Genomic DNA, 22,119 nt, shown 5'->3' on the forward strand with positions numbered 1-22,119 from the left:
ATGATGATTGCTGGGAATGACCAATAGCATCGCATGGTTTATACGTCACTTATCCGACGTTATGGAGCCCATTCGTTCCCTCCTAAGCAAGAACAGCACCTGTACTTGGGGTCCCAGTCAAGAAAAGGCCTTCTCATGCCTCAAGTTGCTGTTGAGCTCTGACATGTGCATGGCAAAATATGATTCTTGCTACCACACTGTGGTATCCCTGCATGCCAGCTCCTACAGTCTGGGAGCTTTACTGCTACAGGACCAGCCTGAAGGTACTCAACGGGCTGTAGCATAGGCTTCAAGGGTGCTTACTCTGACAGAAATATCTTATAGTCAAACAGAAAAGGAAGGTCTTGCGGTGATTTGGGCCATTGCACGGTACAACCAGTTCCTTTGCGGCCTAAGCTTCGAGGTAGAGACAGATCATCTTCCTCTGGTCACCCTTTTGGGTAACAAGGACCTAGAACTCGTGCTGCCTCGCATACAATGAATGCGTATAAAACTGATGCGATATCAGTACATGGTAAAATATGCGCCTGGAAAGCACTTAGCTACAGCGCACACTTTGTCACGAGCTCCCTCTGATTTGCCAGCTACTCGCATAGTAGACACCCTGGAGTTGTTTGTCAGTGAGTTCAAGGAATTACCGCCTACCCGCTGTGGTTGCTCAGTGGCTATGGTGTTGGGCTGCTGAGCACGAGGTCGCGGGATCGAATCCCAGCCACAGCGGCCACATTTCGATGGGGGCAAAATGCGAAAACGCCCATGTACTTAGATTTAGGTGCACGTTAAAGAACCCCAGGTGGTTGAAATTTCTGGAGTCCTCCACTACAGCGTGCCTCATAATCAGAAAGTGGTTTTGGCATGTAAAACCCCATAATTTAATTTTGATTTTTGATTTGCCACCTCTTGTAGCAAGACGGCTAGAAGATGTCCGCATACACCAAGCCCAAGATGGAGTCTGCTCTGCGGTCATGACGTATTGGATGAAAGGATGGCCAGACAAAAACCAGGTGCCTCCGCAGATCACTCCATTTTGGAAGGAGAGGGACAGATTGAGAATATATGACGGCAGCCTTCTGCTGGACTGACGACTTGTCATTACTTCAGCCTTGCGCCAGGACATTCTGGCTCCCTTACACGAAGGGCATCAATGAGTGCACCACTTCCAAGAACAGGCCATGGAGTCTGTTTGGTGGCCTAACTGTAACATGCATGTTGAGCATATGGTGACCCAGTGTGCCATATGTGCCGAGACTTGAGTTGAGCGTTCTGAGCCTATGTTGTCCACGGTGACAACCGACAGACCATGGCAGCACCTTGGCAACAATCTGTTTCAGCTTAGAGGGTGCGATTATGTCCTGATTGTTGATTATTATTCCAGGTTTCCCGAAGTAGTCTCCGTGGGGTCCACCACAGCACCAGCAGTCATCTCGGCGATCAAGAGCTGTATTGCCCCTTTTGGCATACCGGACATCGTCCGGATTGATAACAGACCGCAGTTTGTGTCCGAGTTCGCCGAGTTTGCGCAGTCGTACGGCTTCCGTCACGAGACCAGCAGGCCGAGGTCCCCCCTGAGCAATGGAGAGGCATAGCGCATGGTGCGCACAGTGAAAGACTTGCTCTTCAAAGGTCCTTATCCTTGCCTTACTGTCGTACTGTGACACGCCCGGTCCCAACGGCGTTTCCCCAGCTCAAGCCCTGATGGGAAGGAAATTACAAAGTCGTCTCCCGAAACTACTGGAACAACTGGTGCCGTCGTTGCCATGCCACACGAGTTTCAGGGAAAATTACTCCTGGAACAAGGCACAGCAAGCGATAAACTAGCTGTCATGCCAATTGGCCCCTCTGAGTCCTGGAAACTATTTATGGGTCACTGACACACGCTGCAATGGTGAAGTGCTCTCACAGGCTCAGCGTCCATGGTCCTACCTTGTTCAAACTCCCAGAGGCATCCTTCAGCATAATCATCGACACCTGGTACTTCATTCATTGGAAGCGACCCCAGCTGAACTAGCAGCTTCTCTGCCTGTCCCTCCCGAGATCATGCAGCTTGCAGCACCCCAACAAGATCCAACGCAGCCAGAAGTAACGCTGCAGGAAACGTTGACACAGACTCGCAGCGATTGTATAGCAAGACTACTGCGACGGTTGGACTTGTAGGGACCTGTCCCATAAAAAATGAAAAAGTGGGATGTAGAGGTCGCCACCTGTGGCCTTAAGGTGGCGCTACAATATGAAAGGACTTTGTATATAAGGGGCTTTAGGGAGTGCGAATAAAGACTTTTCGGTTTCCACCTTGCTGGTTGTCCACCTCGCCCCTCGGCTCCTGTGCTGAACAATAAGTACTTATACTCAGTACTTAACTAAAAATAGGAAATTATTACTTTGTGTTTCTTGAGAGACTTCTTTGAAGTTGCACGTAAGAATTGCATGTAATAAGTTGCATGTAAGAACTGAGCAGTTATTACTGATCTACATCCATTTAAAGCATGAGTGATCACGCTATATTTTTATGTATTGTATACGTTGGAACTACGGCATCTTTAAATAATATGTTAAAACATAAAAGCACTGAAAATTTGTACATTTTAGTAGTTGCAAAAGATTTAAAGGGAGGTGTTGGTCTTAGAGCAAGGATTTTTTAAATATTTATACTTCAAGATATGGTGCTGAAAACTTGTACGTGTAGGTAATGTTACATGCTTGTAAGGTTGAAATTAAAACTTGAGTGTTCTTCTTGTGCTTAACAGACAGCTCTTGTTCTAGGTAAGGCAGAGCAATAAGGTTGGTCTTAGGACATTCCTTGAATCATACAGAAGCCATTGATACCTTATTCAGTAAAATTGCAGGAACTGATGTTTTGAATATGTTTGCTGATATTGCCGTATTTACTTGCATTATGATCACACTTTTTTGTCAAAAAATTGATGCAAATTCAGGGGTGTGATCATTACGCGGGAGAAATTTTCCGCGAAAATAAATAATTTTTTTTTATCCCGCATTTGCTGCGAGACAACAGGTCAACAAACAGGCGGCTGCCGCTGTAACAGTGCGGGACACCAAAACAAAAAATGGCGGCCGGCGGAGCAAGCCGAACACGCCGAACAGTATTTTTTTTCTTCTCATGTGTAAATTACGTGCATTGAAACAGGTTCTTCCGTATCAGTAACGAATAATATCGTTAATATTGGCAAGTTTGCGGCAATAACGTAGCCATGGCCACTTTGAGGGGACAGAAACGGAGATGGGCGCACTTAGCTGCTAGTGACATAGAAACGCATGGCGGGCATGCTGCAAAAACTGCGCATTTGTCTTCACTACTATCCTAATACGGCACGTTTCCGCTAAGGGTGGGTGAATATCTTAGCTGTGTTACAAGCGTCAGTGTATGAATAGGGTACACATGTAATGTATCGGTGTAAACGTGGCTACTATCGTTGCCGCTCATCATTTGTTACGTGCCCACGAGTGCAGACAAGAGGAATTGAAAGACACCTTTTTTGTTGTTATTGTTGACCACAACCATTATAAAGTCTACAAATAATAAAGCCAAGGCAAGTTTGGTTGTAACTTTTTTTTTCCCTGGAAGTTCGGCAAGTGATGAAACAAATGAAATTGGGCATCTGCTTAAGAATGTTTGGTGCTTGCAGACCGCTTGCTATGTCTTAGTCTTTCGCCTAGCCTTCGACAGATGGTAAGCGCCACACTTGGCACATGACATATCGCTGCAGCAAGTTTGGGGTGTGATCATTACACGGGAAAAAAAAGGAATCGAATTTTGACGACAAAATTTAGGGGTGCAATCATTACGCGAGTGCGTTCATTAGGCAAGTAAATATGGTATATAAAGGAAGCTAGCATAAAATTTAAACTAGAGGAGATAAACAAAAAGGGACTGTGTTCAACATAAGCACATAACATTACATATATATACAAGTTTTCAGCACTATATCCCGAATAATTTATTTTTTTTCTGAAACCTACATCTCCCCTTCATGAAGCTGTTGCACACCACATCTGCACTATGATAGTCAGCATGGGAACCCTGTGACAGCAGCATGCAAATATTGCCACTGTGATTTGCGAGCCGACGGTGGCCACTCTGAGTGCTTCCAGTAAGGACAATTTGTAACATATAAGTGGGAATCAGCTTGGAATTTCTGCAAGCTGAAAGCCACTGCTGACTGCTGAATTTAGTGGAGCCTGCCTGGTCGACTTATGCTGCAGACAGAAGGCCATTGCAGACATTGTACTGCAGACATTGGCCATTTAAACACCATATGTAATGGACATGTGAGGCTTGTTCACACATCATTTGTAGTTCAGGCATTTTCTATGCCGACATAGTGGCTTTGGCATTGTGCTGCTAAGACTGAAGGAATGGGATCAAATCCCAGCCATGATGGCATCATTTCTGATGGAGGCGAAATGCAAAAACGCCTGTGTGCCATGCATTGGGTGCACGTTAAAGAATTCCAGGTGGTTGAAATCACCGGAAGTCCCCCATTATGGCATGCCTCATAATCATTGTGGTTTTGACTCGTAAAACCACAGAATGTAGTGTGTTGTGGTTCATGCGCATCGGTGTCGGCACGGTGCAGTTTCAACACAGGCAGGTTTACTATGGGACTGCACTGTCTTCTGCTTTATCTGTAATAAAAAAATGCCTGACAAGCATTTGATGCATGTGGGGTTACCATTGTAATGCCAGGTGACGCGAGCATTCAAGTTTATCATTGCAATTGGTATATTGAAGACCATTCCGTAGTTCGAGTGATTTGTTATATTTGTTTGCAAAGAAATAAAAGCTTTTGCACGTCCAAGACTTTGCTTGCATGATGATGTCATTTATGGCATGTGGCGCTTCACACAGTAGCCATATGGTCGACGCACTCATGAGTTCCCCATGGCCAGAAAGTTTGAGAACCCCTGCCGTAGAGAACAGAGCCAGCAACCAAAACTATGGGTACATGCCGAGACAATATAGTATGTGCGCTCTCCTCGGTTGAATTATGTCGGGTGATGTCGTAATATCTGTGAAACTGCCTGCAGGAGCCCTTGAGAAAAATTGGCAATTCAACAGATTATCTTAATAAATTAGGGCGCCTAAAAGCTGTTCCCTACGGACATTACCTATCAATTCTGCTACGTATTGACACAACTATATTTGGGGCAACTATATTGCCACGGGTATGTGCCAGTGGGGACGAGGTTGAAGTGGTGCGGGTTCTTAGGCTAAGCATGGAGACGAAGAAGACATTGATTTTATTTTACGACTGATAAAATGTATTTCTTGGTGGTGCTGCTCCGCATTCTTGTCGATCCCACTTTGTTACGCTGGTGGAGGTGCGGGGTATTCTTCATGCTTTGCGGAGCCGACGATCGAGCCCGGAATCGCCATCGCGCATCAAAACACCAGCCCACCGGTTCAGTCGTCGCCTGCTAGGCCTAGCTCCCGAGTCCAGTTCCCTGCAAGAAACCTCGAGGAATCGTTCGCCTCCTGCAACTATCATTGCCACCGCAGCTCCATCGCAAGTAACACTGCAGATCCTGTGGTTCCGGAGAGCTTTTATGGTGATGCCTTTGAAATTGTCCAGCATTGGCTATACCAGTTCGAGCGTGTCGCCAAGTACAACTATAAGACCGGCTCGGAGGACAAACTCTCGGGTGTCTATTTCTATCTGAAGGACAATGCTCGTACATGGTACGTCAACCAGGAGAGGAGCTTTGCCACGTGGGACGACTTCTGTGCACAGCTGCTGGATGGATACCTTTACAAGCATCGACAGGAGGGAAAATGCGCAGTGTCTCCTTGAAATCTGCATTCAAAAGCCCAATGAGAGCATTGCTATGTTCTCGGAAGACATGGCCCAACTTTTTCGTAGGGCAGACCCTGACATGGGGGGGGGGGGGTCAGAGGAAAAAAAGCTGTGGTATCTCTTGCGGGGAGTGAAAGGGCAACTGTTTGCTGGCCTTGTGAGATATCCACCCACAATGGTGGTGGATTTCACAAAAGAGGCTACAGCCATTGAACGGGCCTTGCAGCAACGATACTGCCAGCATGACCTGAGTAACTCGGTGGCGAACACTTCCATACTGGCTGCGAGTAACGACAGGCCTCTGCGTGAAGTTGTCTGAGAGGTTGTGCGAGAAGAGCTTTGACAGCTCAAATTTGTTGCGCCTACAGAATCGGCGCCAGCGTTATCTTTTGTAGCTGATGTGGTCGAGGAAGAAGTCCGGCAAGCTTTTTCATCGCCAGACTGTGGTAATGTGCCACGGCCCCTTATTTATGTGGAGGCTGTTTGCCATCCAATCAACACAACTTTGACGCCGTTCATACCCACAACTAGAACATCACCTACGCTACAGAGTCTACATCGTCACCCCTGTCGACTCTACTGACCCCGCCAATCAGGCCAGCACAAACAGTGCCGTATCTTCAAGATGCGCACGCCGCTCCTTGGTTCCATGGAGAGTTGCCGCCAAACTATCAGCATCGGAAAATCGATTTGTGGCGCACCGTCGACCGACAACCAGTGTGCTACCATTGTGGCGAAGCTGAACACGTCTATCAAGTTTGCCACAAATGGAACAACTATTGCACCGCTCAATGCCCAAGTTTTCCTGCCAGCTATGCCTATTCTCTGCATGATGGTCGACGCACCTACAGTGATGCTCCTGTGAACAGTCAGCTGCAAAATACAACGACGCCCCGACCACGTTCTCCTTCTCCATCGCCTGCGCGCTGCAATTCGCCGACTCGTCACAGTTTTACTGACGTCACTAGGGGCAGGTCCCCTAGCCCTTGACGGGGAAACTAGCCGCAGCGACCTCCGGTGGTGAGGTTGCCAGTACTACTCCATTATCCGCACATCCCCTCCACATCCCCATTATCGACAAATGACTACATGAAGACTCCGATGACGAAGAAGGCGCCGAATACAATGAAGAATATGACGGATGCAACAACGAAAGGCGAAACTGATGTTGTCAGCGCCAACCTCATTGTTCGCATTGGTGGCCTCCAAGTAGCTGCCCTTGTTGACACTGGCTCCCATTTTTCAATCACGCGCTTACAGCTCGCCGACAAACTAAGGAAGGTGAAGATACCATGGCACAGGCCCAACATAAGAACCGCCGGAGGTCAGTTGATGACACCTGTTGGGAAATGCACGGCCCGACTCTTAATTGCAGGTTCAACCTCGTCGTCACCCTCGTCATCCTTACTGAGTGTTGCAAGGAACTTATATTGGGCATGGATTTCTTACGTGAGTATGGCTCCGTGATTAGCATCCATGACAGAAGCGTTACGTTTGCCACGAGCTCAGGTAATGTCACCCATGAGAAGCAACAACAACCTCGCTTACGTATTGCTGCGGACAACGTTATACTTTTGCTGCAGAGTTGCTCTCTCGTACCCGTGCACTCTGACAGCCTGCAGAACGGGACTGGAGTTGCTGAACACATCAATGCACTAGCCCTGAATTGCGGCGTCTCCATTGCCAGAGCACTTATCAATGTAACCGACGAAATCGCCGAACTCTTGCTGATGAATTTTAGTAAGGAGCGGCGACACATTGTTGGAGGCACTGCTGTCACTTATTTCGACAAAGTAACACAAATACATGACTGCCACTTAGCGCAGCAGGCGACCTCTACAATCCACACAGCTGCGCCGATTGTAGACGTTAATCCGGCGTTAACAGCCGTTGAGCGAAACTTTCTTCTTGAACTCATCAATCAGTAGTACCAGGGCTGTTTCTCATCTGCGTCAAGAGTTGGTCAAATGCCACTTACCAAACACAGCATCATTACTGATGTCGATGCCAGAGCCATTTGACAAAACCCTTATCATGTGGCCCCAAAGTAACGCGAAGCAACACAAAAACAAGTGAAGACGATGCTGGAAGATGGTGTTATTCGACCATAAGATAGTCCGTGGGCATCACCTGTAAGTGTACTAAAAAAGAAGGACGGTAGCCTGCGCTTCTGCTTCGACTATCGGAAGCTCAATCAGGTCACAAGGAAGGACGTTTATCCACTGCCACGTATTGATGATTTCTTGGATAGGTTACGAAACGCGCGCTACTTTTTGTCAATAGACTTGAAAAGCGGTTATTGGCATATGGAAGTGGATGAGAGAGACCGTGAGAAAACCGCCTTTGTGATGCCCGATGGACCTAATGAATTTCAAGTACTTCCCTTCGGTTTATGTTGGGCACCAGCAACGTTTCAGCGTCTAATGGACACTGTGCTCTCTGGACTCGAATAGCGAACATGCCTGGTGTACCTGGACGATGTGATTGTCTTTTCTACAACATTTGACAAACGCTTACGAAGGCTGAGAACTGTTTTTGAAGCAATACGCCCTGCTGGTCTCACTTTGAAGCCTGAGAAGTGCCATTTCAGTTTTCACAAGCTCCAGTTCCTCGGTCATGTCGTCAGTAGCCAAGGAGTCCAACCTAATCTGGATAAAATTGCTGCCGTCGCTAATTTCCTGACCGATCAGGCAAAAAGGACATGCGGCGTTTTCTAGGACTCTGTGCATGTTACCAGCGATTTATTGTGAATTTCTCATGCATCACATGGCCGCTAACACAGCTCACCAGAGAAGATATCCCTTTTACTTGGAGCAAAGACAAGCAGGAGGCATTTCACGAACGCCGGCAATGCATGCAAGCGCCTCCCATGCTAGCACACTTCTATGAAGATGCCTCAACGATATTGCATACAGACGCTAGTAATGTCAGTCTAGGGTGCGGTGCTCGTACAATGGCAGGACGACAGTGAAAAGGTGATTGCTTACGCCAGTAGGACACTATCCCGAGCCAAGGCCAACTACTGCATCACTGAAAAAATTGGCAGTGGCTTAGCTCGGCTGTGCCAGGATATATGTAGCGAAAGCAGCCTTGATTAATCTTGATTGCAAGTCCAGGTTAGTCTGGTTGTCTAGCTATGTTGCGGCGTTTAGCCAGTCGTTCGGCGCACTGTTAGTCTGTTTCCTGGGCGATTCATTTCCTCTTCATCTCGTTCCGATGTCGATTCCAGGCCTCCTCCTGCTTATCAGAATTGTCGCTGTCCATACTGCTGCCTCAACTGTGGTTGTGGCGCACGCGAGCTCTCCTTTTCAATCCTCTTACATGTTATCAGAAATGTGACGCAACTGGCAAAGGGAGCAGAGGCGAGCGCAACTACGAGGAATGCGGTGTGACATCATACCAAATGGCGGCAGCAGAAAGGCGCGGCGCTGCGCAGAGGTGGAACACCTGTGGCTCGGTGCTACTAGTGGCGCATGCACAGTAGTGACTAGGAAGCGATAGAGAAATATCCGTGGCGAGGCGCACGTAGTGACGTCATGTGCCTCCTCGGAGCACTGCCACGGCGAAATGGCAAGTTCGCGGCCAGTAAAGCTTTCGCTTTAAAAGAATGCCTCGCAATGGGATGGGCAGTTCTGAAATTTCGGCCGTATTTGTACGGTCGGTTTTTCACCATCTTTAGCGATCACCATTCACTCTGCTGGCTCATTAATTTGAAAAATCCTTCTGCTGGAGTCTTCGACTCCAAGAGTTTGACTTAATTGTTGCATACTAGTCGGGAAAATGGCACGCAGACGCCGACTGCCTTTCTCGGTCTCCTGTTGAGCCGGCAGTACAAGACGACAACACGGACTTTCTGGGATTCGTGGACACTGCTGATCTTTCACGCCTGCAACGGAATGACACTGAATTGCTACCGCTTATTGATTACTTGGAAGAACGAACCAACAGCATGCCGAGGCTATTTGCAAGAGGGCTGGCATCGTACTGCTTGCGCCACAACGTCTTCTACAAGAAGAACTTCTCACCTAGCGGCAGCAAGCAACTACTTACTCGTTGTTCCATCATGGCTTCGACGTGAAATCCTACACGCCTTCCACAATGAGCCGGCTGCTGGACACTTGGGCTACATTTAGCGCGGGTTCTTAGGCTAAGCGTGGAGACGAAGATGTTGATTTTCTTTGACGACTGATGAAGTGTGTTTCTTGGTGATGCTGCTCCACATCCTCGTCGATCCCACATCGTTACAATATTGTAGATGAAATATATAAGTTGTACAGGAAAGGTTGTGCAGCACTACATACAGAAATAACCTGCTTGTATTATATGTTCCACGTACATAATCAAATTTTAAAGCTGTATCACATGACAAATTTTTTTTCAGCTGATTATTTTATTAAAAGACCATAAATAGCCGTGATTTTAAAAGAAAATCTGAGATGGTCGAGCATGGGGCACTTGGCATGAACTGGTTTAGATATGCGCTTCGGAACCCCCCCTTTACCTTTTGCACTTGCTATGTTTGCGCGTGCTTATGTAAAGTTGCATGCTAGCAAATGTGATATATGCTGCAGTGTGAAACTTATGAGATGGATATTTTTAATGTTTAGAGCTTGGAATTTGTCATGTGCATGCTTGAAGGTATGTATTGCACTGCCCATAGTCTGCTTAGCTTTCTCTCATCACCATGTGTTCTGTGATTGACACGAAGTCAAAAGCACACCAAAAAGAGAGATTCCATTTCTTACAGTAACAGTCAGTCTGGACAGTCTGCAGTGCATACTGTTATATACAGTGAGCAAGTGATGACAATTTTTTAACCACCCTTACATCATTGTTCCTTTAAATTGTTGTGTTTAGCATTAGTGAAAAAGATGACAGTTATGTGCACCCATTTCTTTGCACATCTATACTGATGTTCCATGATTCTGGTAGCAATGATAAAGTGCTGCACATGCTGTGCCTACAGTCAACAATTGCTGAAATATTCTTCTCTGACCCTAAAATGACCCTCGTTCAATTCTGAAATACTACCGTTACATTGATTTGGTCTTTGCAGTCTGGCTCTGCGTGCATAGTACCCATTAGTACCTATTACTGTATGCTTACATATAACTCGACTTTCATTTTGGAATGCACATGCTATCCAGATTCTACTTGAGTAATTTTGTGTATATAAATATAATTGTCAAGTTTTGTGTAATTTGGTTATATGCTCTTGTCCCTTGACACACCTGTAGGCTCGCAAGCACATGGTGGACTTCAACTCTACCCACTGCACACCGTTGCCGTCAGGGCTGTTCCAGCCTCCATGGGACCTGATACAGGCAGCTGACCCCAACGGTCGAGGTGCGGATGGCTTTTGCCGCGTGTCAGCCGACATGTGCGGTCCACCCCCTTCGGGAGATAGGCCTTGAAAAGGGCCTTTCGCCAGCGCTACCACTGCTGGTGGGCGCTCTTTTGTCACCTCTGCACTGCTGTTTTTGGTGGCTGGTGCAATTTTCTTGGGCACATCTGTTTTTGGCTTTATTAATCTTGCTGTAGCACTGTTGACATGCTCGCACATGCTGAGAATGACAAGTCCTACCATTCTGCCTCCTTCCCTTCCACTCTCTACCTCTCTGTCTGCAATATTTATATTGTTTTGTGAAGCTTAGCTGACAAAATAATTGCAGAGCCCTTCTTGATATGATGCAGCATGTAGACCTTGTGGTGGCTAATGACTTTCATGAAGTTAACGTTGTCTACTATATAATGGTAACTGTTTTCCCACTTAAGTCTCTCCGTAGATGCAGGCTGCTAATTCAAGCTTCCAAAAGTTTTCTAGTTACAGCCATGGCAGCTACAAAGCCCATTCATGCAACAGTAGTACTTGACCATATTGGTACAAATTAATGTATGTGTGAAAAGGCAGCCATTTGACTTATTATAGATTATATTACAAAGTTATAAGCAATTTCTTATACAAGGCAATCTTATTTCATCGAGATGTTATATATAAGGAATAACTCAAGTTAAAGTGTGTAGCCAATTAATTTTTTTTAAATAGTCAAATTTTTGTTTTTTTGTTTTTTTTAGAGCGCAGCTCTTAGGCGGCCGTTCCTGGGTTGAGCGTCACCGTCCCTCGATGTAACCGCATGAATGCACTCATGCCACTGTTTGCGCATTCGTAGTTGTCTTCCACAGCTGGCTCGTTGATGCCCTTGGGCGCAACCATGCAAATGTGCTCGTACCACTGCTTGTGCATTCGTCGTCGTCTTCCACAGCTGGTTCCACTGCCGCTGCTCATCATGCCAGCGTTCCCATACTGCCCCTTCCTCTGTGAAGGCACTGATGGCACTGGCCCGCTGTCAGTCAGTGTGGTGATTTCACTCTCAAATTCTCTGCCTCAATATATCACTCTCTCCTTCGTCATCATGTTCTTCCACAGCGGGCTCCAATGCTGCTCATCATGCCAGCGTTCCCATACTGCCTCTCCCTCTGCGAAGGCGCTGACGGCACTGGCCCACTGCCAGATGGTGCAGTGATTTCGGTCTCAAATTCTTTGCCTCAATATATCGCGAAATGAAAACACATGAACAGCTGCGCTCAAAGGTTGCATTAGGGAGTATGATAACCGTCGAACATTCTTTTGTCTAATTAGATTTGCAATTCATTGTAAAACATTTTTCAGCAAGAATTACATTCCTGCGTCGTTTCTTCGAAGAAAAATATAGGGGAACTTGAAACCCCACTCAGTGTCTGCAAAACAGGGAATGAACACACCGATTTCATCTAATAACATACAAATGCACAAGTTGTGTATACAGTTAAACCACGACATAACAAACTTCAATATAATAAAATTCTCGATTTAATGAAGCATTGAACTTTTCATAACTTCTTGTGTATTGAACACCATGTATTTAGAACTTCAATGTAATGATGTATTTTTATATGCGATTTCAATGCAACAAAATTTCACTGCCATCGCGAAGGAATACCGAGAAAATAAATAGAAACTTCTGTGTACAGTGATGGTCAAATAGTTGAATTACAAGTGGCTGCTTGCAAACGCTCCTCACAAATCGTGTGTCACGCAGCTAAGAGTGACTGTCTAAACAGAGTACCGTTATTTTCCACATTAAGTCCAGTTGTGATAAGATCCTGTCACGCTCACACGCTGTATGCTTTCCATGCGAGTGAAAACGTGCGATGGTGAGCCAAGGAGGATGTAGGTTTGATGAATGCTGTTTTTCCAGGCAAGCAAAGGGAAATGGGAGCAAGCTGATTGCATCATTCTACTGCCAACAACACTATCAGTCACTGGGGCGGAGTGGACGTGAAATTGTGGCTGGATATGCTTAACTCTTTCGTTACCATGCGTATTCAAATCGAGCACCAGTGATCGATGCTTTAGGTCGCCGTTTCAACATGTTGGAGCCGTTTCTTATCCACTTAAGGCCATCCACTAGTTAGAACAGGCACTGAACTTTCAGAATCAGTTCAAGTTTTCACACTCTGGCGGTGTTGAGTTTTGACAGACGTTTTTGCGAACTAACGTGTGTATGTTGTAGCAAAAAGAGGCGTGGCTGTCACTTTCTGCCGTGTTCGAGAAAAAAGCATGCCGCATACGATTACACTGCACTAGCATCAAAATCTTGTAATCAAATGACTCCCAGCAAGTCAAGAATTAAATTATATCACCGGCTGTGCCATCAGACACAGTTGAGCGGTGATAATGACGCCAGCTGTTCACTGGTCACTAGCTTTGGTTTGAAGTGTGAGTCGTTTTATTCCGCCAAAATGTATTTCCGAAGGTCCGCTGCATGTCCAACATGTGGACCTGGCTTTTCCGACCAGTTGCAGTTTCCAAGAGTTTAGGTTTCGCTTCTCCCGTAAAATCCCGGCAAGGAAGGCTGCCGGTGTCAATGCGCAGTTATCGAAAGTCGCTCTCATGGCGTTGTTCCGCATGGATGCATCGTGAGAAAAGCGTCGTGCTCGAAACTATGCTGCACCCGCACTTCAATTTGGTGATGAGGACTCGAGTTGATTCGGAAGATGACAGCAAAGCAGATTCGAGCTCTGACGGCAACAATGTTTTGAGTCAGCATGGGACATCCGCAGCTGTTCACCGGCAAGTTTCCTTTACGGCCTTGAGCCGTGTCCTTCCTTGTGCGCGCTTATCTTCCAACCTTTTTGCACGACCTGAGAGCTCTACTGATTATATTCAGGGTGCATACTTCGCTTGGTTATGATGTGTTGCCATTGGCAGCAAAGAAACTTCTGTTCACACCAAGAAGGCTGCCCGTACCACATCTCTGCCCAGCACTATGGATCAGCGCAAGACAGTTTACAGCGGTGTGGGATTTCTTTCTATTCTCCTTCTCTGCAGAGGTGATAAAGACAATCTGCAAAAATGCAAACAGAAATGTTTGGATGCATAATCTTGTAGTTGCCCAGCTACGCTGAGAGCGATCAATCCTCGATGAGGTGTAGGACTTTAGACGAACTGGTGAAGTACGTTCCTTGGACTTCTCATCGGACCATCCTCAGAAGATGCTAAAAAAGCAGAACTGCAAAATGTATTACGAGGACCGCAAAGTATAACAAAAACCAAACGTTTTGTGGGAAAAGTGCAGAGCGCACGTATGCTTCACAAAATCCAGGAACTGCTTCACCGCATGACATGAGCGATGAACTGGTCTTAGTTTCTTTTTTGTATCTGAAGAACGACTGTGTACTGAGCATTTATTTTTTCAGATGCTATTCCTGGGTTATTTATCTTTAAAATGTTTATTCTGAATTTCCTTTGATATTAATATTTTTGTAGATATCAAGTTTTTTTATTGTTGTTTTTATCAACTGGCAGCAAAAATGGCGCTTTCTAGAATTTTCATGTTTTACCTAATAAATTTTTTGGCAACATGTTTTTGGAAGGAGCACTTCATTATGCACAATATGCTATGCTGTAATATGTGCTGGAATATTATTTGCAGTGGTAAATAATTTTTTTTTCCAAGACTTGAAAAACTACCATTTCCTCATGGGAATGAGAGTTAATTCATAACGCCAATGTGAACATATCGTCTACACTGCATGAAACTGTATCTTTCGTCACTGCCTTTAAAACTCAACAAAGTGCATTTCTTTCTAATTTAAATGCGGTTTTTTCGATTGCCTGATAATTCGGAAAATGTTGCGGCTCCTTCCGTGTGCAGAAAAATTATCTGTGACTGTACTTATTTGCATAAAAAATCAAATTTCAATACAGCGAACTTTCGATATAACGAATGAGATTACCAATTTTACCAGCTTCGTTATATTGAAGTTCAACGGTACTTCCCTGTGTTTTTTTACACCTATTACACCTATAACGGCTGGATTGGCACGCCAACAGCAAGCCCGTTCACGGGCGAGTTCTCGCCGCCGCTTGTCGAAGGCTGCCAGTTTGTTGGGGTAACGTGCAACGCGTTGTCGTCCCATTCATTTTTACGAGAAGGAACTGAACTGAAACGAAGCCGGCACAGCACACGTGAAAACCTTTCCTGCCCTTTCCCTCCCCAGTGGAAGCAAAATGTCTGACTGGTTGCACACAGGGCGTGAGTGCGTGCCTATGCAGCTGGAATCCTTGCTAATGACTCGCGCTCTGGTGCCGGCGCAGTTGTCAACTTATAAAACTGCCCTTTCCTACAGCTGCTCTGCTCTGGGAGCAACTGTTTTTTTTTTTGAGCCCCCCCAATACAAGCTTTGCTCAATACAAGCTTTGCTTTTATTGGGGGGGCTCAAAAAATAAAGAAAGATTTCCCATGGGCAAAATTAGACAAAAGCAAGAATCAGGAGGAGATGAGTTACAAATTGGGGAATTTTTTCTCCGGAATGTTTGTGAGTGCTATAGGTGTTTCAGATTTTTTGTTGATTTTTTCAGTTTTTTCTTATGCCAACAGGCATATCTTTTTCTAATATATATTTTTGACCGAAACCTTCTACACTTATTTCTTACCTATTTGGATGTGCAATGAACCACCAAAAATAATATAATATGGCAACATTTTCATGGCTCCATTTTATAGCACGACATACCTTTCAGAAGCGCATGTTTTTAGAGCACACCTCTTAATAGCCCGCTCCTGCGACAAGTGTCGGAGGTGTCAGCGTAACCGAGTGAATGAGCGCTGCAACGAATGAAAGCGAATGTGGAGTTTAGCGGTAGATGAAAGAAAGGCAATAGCGAAGAGAGGAGGAGGAAAGCAGAGGAGGAGCGGAGGGTAGACGGCCTCCGCATGTGCCAAGTTGCTGGTGGCCATGGCATCCACAGCCGCGTGGGCGATCTCATCTGTGCTTCTGAGGGGGGCCAGGGTACCATGAGGTGGGGAGGGCTATGCTCGTTCGTGGCATCTGCTGCTCAGGTCAGTCCGTGGTACCAGTGTGTGTGATGGGGATCAGTGCTCCTGCAAGGGGCCATGGCGAGCAGCTACGAGTAAGGCTCGATGTGACGCTCCCTTGGGTGTTGTCACCACTGACCACTGGTGGCACGACTTCCCCGCGACGAAGGACCGCTTTCGTCATTGGTGCAATGAAAGTGGGAAAAGAAAAGCTTAGTGCTGCACAAGACGGGCTGTGCAACGACGATGGCTATGATATGGCACCAGATTAGCACGCGTCATCTGTGTGGAAACAAAGCGTTGCATGAGTGTCTGCGGCAGCTGCTGTGAATCGCACCCACGCGCCACTGACGCGCTGCCTCTCGCGATCTCCCGATTAGCGAGGCAGACTCGTCATACATCGCTCCATTTGGAATGTGCTGCACGAGACAGAATGTCCGTGCCAGCCAACATATCGCGAAATGAAAATGCATATAGAGCTGTGCTCAAATTTCACATTAGGGGAGTATTGTAATCGTTGGTGAATTTTTGGTTACTTCCAGGATAATTCAGATCTGATTAGCTTTAGTTCTTTGCACAGATCAAAGCCTCTCCTATGCGACTAGTTATGATCGTTTTGTTATGGTGAGCTAAATTAAGGTTATAAATGATAGCGTGAGACCCACAAATTAAAACAATTTTGCTGTGGGTTACAGCATGGGACACAGCAGAAATGGTGAACTTGGTCAAAATGCTTTCTTTAATAATTCTTTCTTTTTTTTGCTCTCCTCAGACCTTCTTTTATCACACTGGTAAATATTATAACAAAATACGTGGTAGAAATCAAGAAAATCGAGAAATCAAGAAACCTAGTTGCTGTCATAAAAAACGGAGAAAGTCAGGCTTCAGAAGGTGCCTTGCACCTTGAATCGTGCAGCTTTCCCTTGAAACAGCGCTGCCATCTTGGTATCATTGTGAAGAGGAGAGATCGGAGGTCAAGGTAGCTGGAGTGCCATATTTGCTTGCACAAATATAACAGTAGCAAAAGTCTGCAAGGAATAGCAAAATCACCATTGTGATTAGTTACTGTAGTCATATGTGGTGCAGGGTACATTCCTATTGGCTGCCGCCTGTTCGTATTACATATGCGCCTTTTGCGCGTGTCAGGGTAGCGGTGCGCGGCGCATGTAATTGTCTGCTTCGGTGACATGCTCGACTGTTGTGGCATACTAACACACTTGGGTAGTGATGGGCCTGGCCCTAAAAGAAGAAAGTTTCAAACTGTCCACGTGTACAGAATATGGCAAAAGGCAAGGGGCAAGGCTACCTGTTGAAGGTAATGCCGTCGAGGCTTGACTGGTGCACATGTGTGATTGGGAAAGTGTGTCCACATGTGATTGACAAGGTATGCCCGCATATGATTCGTGAAGTGCATCTGGATGTTACCGTGACAGTGTGTCAACAGGTGATAGGCAAAGTGTGTCTGTGTGGGACTAGCAAAGTGCATCCATGTGTGATCAGCACACTGCGCCTGCGCGGGATCATGACAGTGCGTCTCTGTGTGCCGAGGACAGCAACACATCAGCGAGTAAACTGTTCCCATGTCAGACATTCAGCCACATATTTTAGCTCCAAGTACAAGCAATGAAGAAATCACGCAACAAGAGGAAAAAAGAACCGACATTTTAAAGGCACTGTCATCTGCTTCTAAAACAGCATAAATTTCAGTTCTTTAAGGAAGATTCAGGAGAAAGTAGCGATAATGTGGTTCTCGAGGCAATTTTTTTTTTATTAAAAGGAAGGCAAAGTAAATAAACTGCTGGGTGCAGCAAGCTGCAGGCAGTGTAGGTTGATGCCGAATCATGTAGAAACGAGACAAAATCAGGCTTGCTACTAAAATAATTTGTCCGTGACCACTGTACAGTTACTAACAATTTATGGTCATCCTTAAGATGTGCTTGCCCTCAGCAGACCAACCAATTCAAGGTGAGCATGCTTGCCCTAAGAGCTGTACAGTCTGCAGGTAAAAAGCAAAATGCATTTAACAATATTGTTTCCTATATAAACAATTCCCATGAGGACTACGCCGCAAGTCCTACAGGAGGCTACATCGTAAGCACAGCCGCCTTACGGCTGCATCAGCAGCAATAACAATTGAGTCTGAAAATGCACAAAAGGTGTGTGACATCTGCAAGAAACGTGCCCCAGGCAACACTGACATAATCCATGATGCCACTTGGCTGACAAGGGGCCATACAAGCCACGTTGGTGTTGGCTGAGTCATTAAGCTGCATTTGGGCCTTGTCATGGACCACTGTCTTTTCTAATTATTGTCATGGCTGTGCTCTTGACCCCAAGCCTGAAGACAGCACTTACTCAGGGTGGTATAAAGATTATGAGCTCCAGTGCCAAAAGAAACACTGAGGCAAGTGCAGGCCAAATGGAAATAATTGCAGCAAAAACCACATTTGATACTTTGCTTCAGAAAGACCAGGTCCGTTAGGTGCAAACGGCCTTTGCGATGGGGGCAGCTGCACCTGCATTGCCTTCAGCGAAGATAAAATGTATGTACTTATACCCATACAGAAACAAAAGTGGACTCGCATGTCAAGAAAAGAATGTGCACTGCATTTCGCAATCTTGTTAAAAAAAAGTGAAGTGCTAGGATCTTGAGCTCAGCATGAGTGGGAAGTAGGGGCGTGCAAGTATCAAAATTTTCCAGCACGAATCGAATATGAATACTTAGCTTCGAATTTTGAATAATGATATGCACATGCATTTATTAGCAAGTTGGATTTATTTGTTATTTTGGAACATTGCCATTACATTGTCGTTGTTAAAAAACTAGACTAGTAAGCTATTATACTAAAACATTGTGTATTTGGCTCATGTTAACTTGGAAAATTTAGTCATTCCCACTAGCTGTCCTCCTCAGCTTGTGCCTTATTATACCGCATGAAATGCTCGTAAAATAGGAGGCATTTGACCCTGTGCCGGTCGTCATTCATCACTCTTGCTGTTAAGCAATAAACTCATAATTGGGGTTGGCGCGCCCTTGCTCTCCGCAAACTGGTGCCCCTGGTGGCTGAGAGCCTGGCTTTCCAACGAAGTTTAGGCGTTTAGCGGCTAAGTGTGCTTTACAAGCAAAATTTCGCTGGCAGCACATCATCACAAAATTCAACACAATAGCATCTGAATATTCTTAGATAGAAACAAATGCTAAGAACTGTTTGCTCCCAAACAGCGCGTGGTACGTGGTGCCATTGGTAGCATACTGCACGCTTTTAGTGGGCGATAATTCAAATGCGTCTCCATTCTGTTGCAGGCGGCGCGATGTGGGCATTGCGTTTTGCTTCGGCAGCATCTGGCATCACCCACCAGCTTGATTTCGTTTCAATTTCCCATCGCCCTCTTAAAGCACCACGCAATAGGAAAACAACAAAACGCATCTCGGGCTGCCGGAGCACCACCAGCTCGACGCGCGTCAGCGTCTCGTGCCGCAGTGATCCGCGCAAGGCTTAGCTTTACATAGATTTCAACAATAGTTAAGTCTGTCAAAATTTTTTTGTTACTTCGGATCGTTGGTTTTTTCTCGTGGTGTTCTTCAAAGCGTATGAATGAGGTTATACTGTATACCAATACAGTAAAAGTCCATCCCATTTAAGGCATTCATAATTTGTCTCTGTGCATTTTTCATTGCACAGGTTTGCTTGATTTCAACACTTGAAGTTACTCATTTCTGCACACTTGAGAACGAGACTGCACTAGTGGTATGAAAATATTTTCAGGATATGAATTGAACCATACTTTGTATTAAATTGATGTTTTATTCAATAATTTCATGTTCACAACTTGCAAATGTTTCTTTGGGCAGAGTATTGCTAGAGAACTGTGATTAGTGAGGTTTTAAAGGACAAAGTTTATGGAGTGGTGTGCAGTTATGTTCCTCCAGCTGCATTAGGAATAGTTGTTCCTAAAACCTTTGTTCTAACTACATTCTGCTGTAGGAGGCATTGTTGCCACGATATGGCAGCAGTTCCTAAGCATGCAAGTGCATGGAACAGCAAATACTTAGCTAGAAAGCAAAGTAATTTAATCAGTAGTGTCTCGTTTTAAGGCTGCCTGATGATTTATCTCGATTCTTCTTTAACACGTTCACTGCGTCGTGGCCCACCGGTGGGTCACGCAACGCAGTCCAGCTGTGCTGGCGCAAACAACGAGCCGTTTCTTGCAGTGCGGCGACGATATGCTTCCACAAATTCATGAAAATGCGTTTCCACTATCATATCACAGATGGCGGCAGAGATATAAAGCGCGCCTGTATTTATTGACATTGGCGCTTGCAATGTGTCTGATGATAAAGCTGACGGCTATCAGGAAACGGCGCAGAAAATGTTCCAGCTACCCGCTCCAGACTTTTGTTCGGGAGCTTTCCACATGCGCAACATACTTTTGAAAAGCGCTCACAATGTGTGCAAGAGCTCAGGTGAAGAATTAGTCTGTCGTATTCGCAATAACTTGGCTCACTCTCAGTGCCAAGCCTCGTGGTCCTCATCTTTGTGCTTTCCATATTTTACGAGCATTCAAAAATCCTGATGGACTGCGAAAAATTCGACGGAGGTACAGAAAACCAGAAGAAAAGACCCTGTGGTGGAAGTGGATCCGCCGAGACACACGGCAGTCCAAATACGTTGTCATACACTTCGTGCAGCACAACTTCTGCCCCAGCTCAAGCAGCGACGATGACAGCCTCGAAGAGTTATTGTAAAGTTCTTCTGAACTGTGGGATGGTGAGTCAAGCATTTGCGATAAAGCGGTATCTGAGGATTCGGAAAATGGTGATGTTCAGGCTGCAATAGAGTTAGAGCGATGTCATATTCGAGCGCTCCTATGCTAATCAGCCTCTCAACTAGCAATGATGCTCTCAGCTTGTTTTCTCTTTTTTTGACTGATGATATTTGGGACATGATGGTTCATGAGATAAACAGGTATGGGAAGCAGTACATAGACTCGAACGTCTTACAAGAGAAATCGCGTGTGAAGAAATGGACTGAGACAAACGTGCAAGAAATGAAAGTGTTCGTTGGTGTACTGATCTGCATGGGTCTAGTAAGGCTTCCTAATCTGCAGTACTACTGGGCAAGAAGCGATCTGTACAGCGTAAACTGCATTCGCCAGAACATGGCCCGCGACCGGTTTCTGCTGCTACTAAGGTTCTGGCATTTCGCAGATAATGAGGAACCGAGCGCACAGCAGGATCGTCTCTATCGTATTCGACCCTGCATGTAAAAAATGAATCGCAATTTATGCTCAGTGTTGGAGCCAGGCAAAGAGATTGTCATTGACGAAACGATGATTCCGTGGCGTGGGCGCCTCGCCTTTCGGCAATACATCCCTGGTAAAGCCCACAAGTATGGAGTCAAGCTATACAAGGCCTGCACGAAGGAGGGCTATACATTGAAAGTGCAAATATATGCCGGAAAATCTGGCGCCATAGCGGGCATGGGGCATGCCGAAGAAGTAGTAGTAAATTTGATGGCTGGCTTCACCGGCTGTGGTCGCACACTTTTCGTCGATAACTTCTACGCGAGCATGCCGCTTGCGTCACGCCTGTTGAAAGATGATACATTTTTATGTGGCACACTCTGATCGAACCGAAAGGGGCTTCCGAAAGAAGCTACACAAGCTACAGTAAAAAAAAGGGGGAAGTCGTTGGTCTTGAATCCCACAACGGCGTAAAGGTGCTGAAGTGGTTGGATAAAGTGAAGTGGTTGGAGTGGTTGGAGTTCTCATGATGACAACGGTTGCTGAGCATGACGCCAGCCTTGTTGATACCGAAAAAAAAAAACTATAAAGGGTGAGCCGATCATGAAACCGCGCACAGTCATAGACTACAACATGGCGAAAAAGGGCATAGACTACAGTGACCAAATGACGTCCTACTACTACTGCCTACGGAAAGGGCT

The 22,119-nt window shown here is 45.8% G+C and overlaps 1 protein-coding gene across 4 annotated transcripts in view; it reads left to right on the plus strand.

Moving 5' to 3' along the window:
* The window catches only part of LOC142582731 (phosphatidylserine lipase ABHD16A), a 141,929-nt gene that overhangs the window by 84,652 nt on the left and 35,158 nt on the right, over positions 1–22,119 (plus strand). For 3 of the 4 annotated variants that reach the window (XR_012828474.1, XM_075692731.1, XM_075692745.1), the window contains exon 20: positions 11,051–11,258. Coding sequence is in view for 3 of the 4 variants with exons in the window: in XM_075692731.1 (XP_075548846.1) it covers positions 11,051–11,227 (177 nt within the window). In the remaining variant the exon portion in view is untranslated. The remainder of the gene's footprint in view (positions 1–11,050; positions 11,259–22,119) is intronic. The other variant, XM_075692754.1, reaches the window with a different exon arrangement.

The sequence above is a fragment of the Dermacentor variabilis genome, chromosome 1 (assembly GCF_050947875.1).
Source record: "Dermacentor variabilis isolate Ectoservices chromosome 1, ASM5094787v1, whole genome shotgun sequence".
NCBI lineage: Eukaryota > Metazoa > Arthropoda > Arachnida > Ixodida > Ixodidae > Dermacentor > Dermacentor variabilis.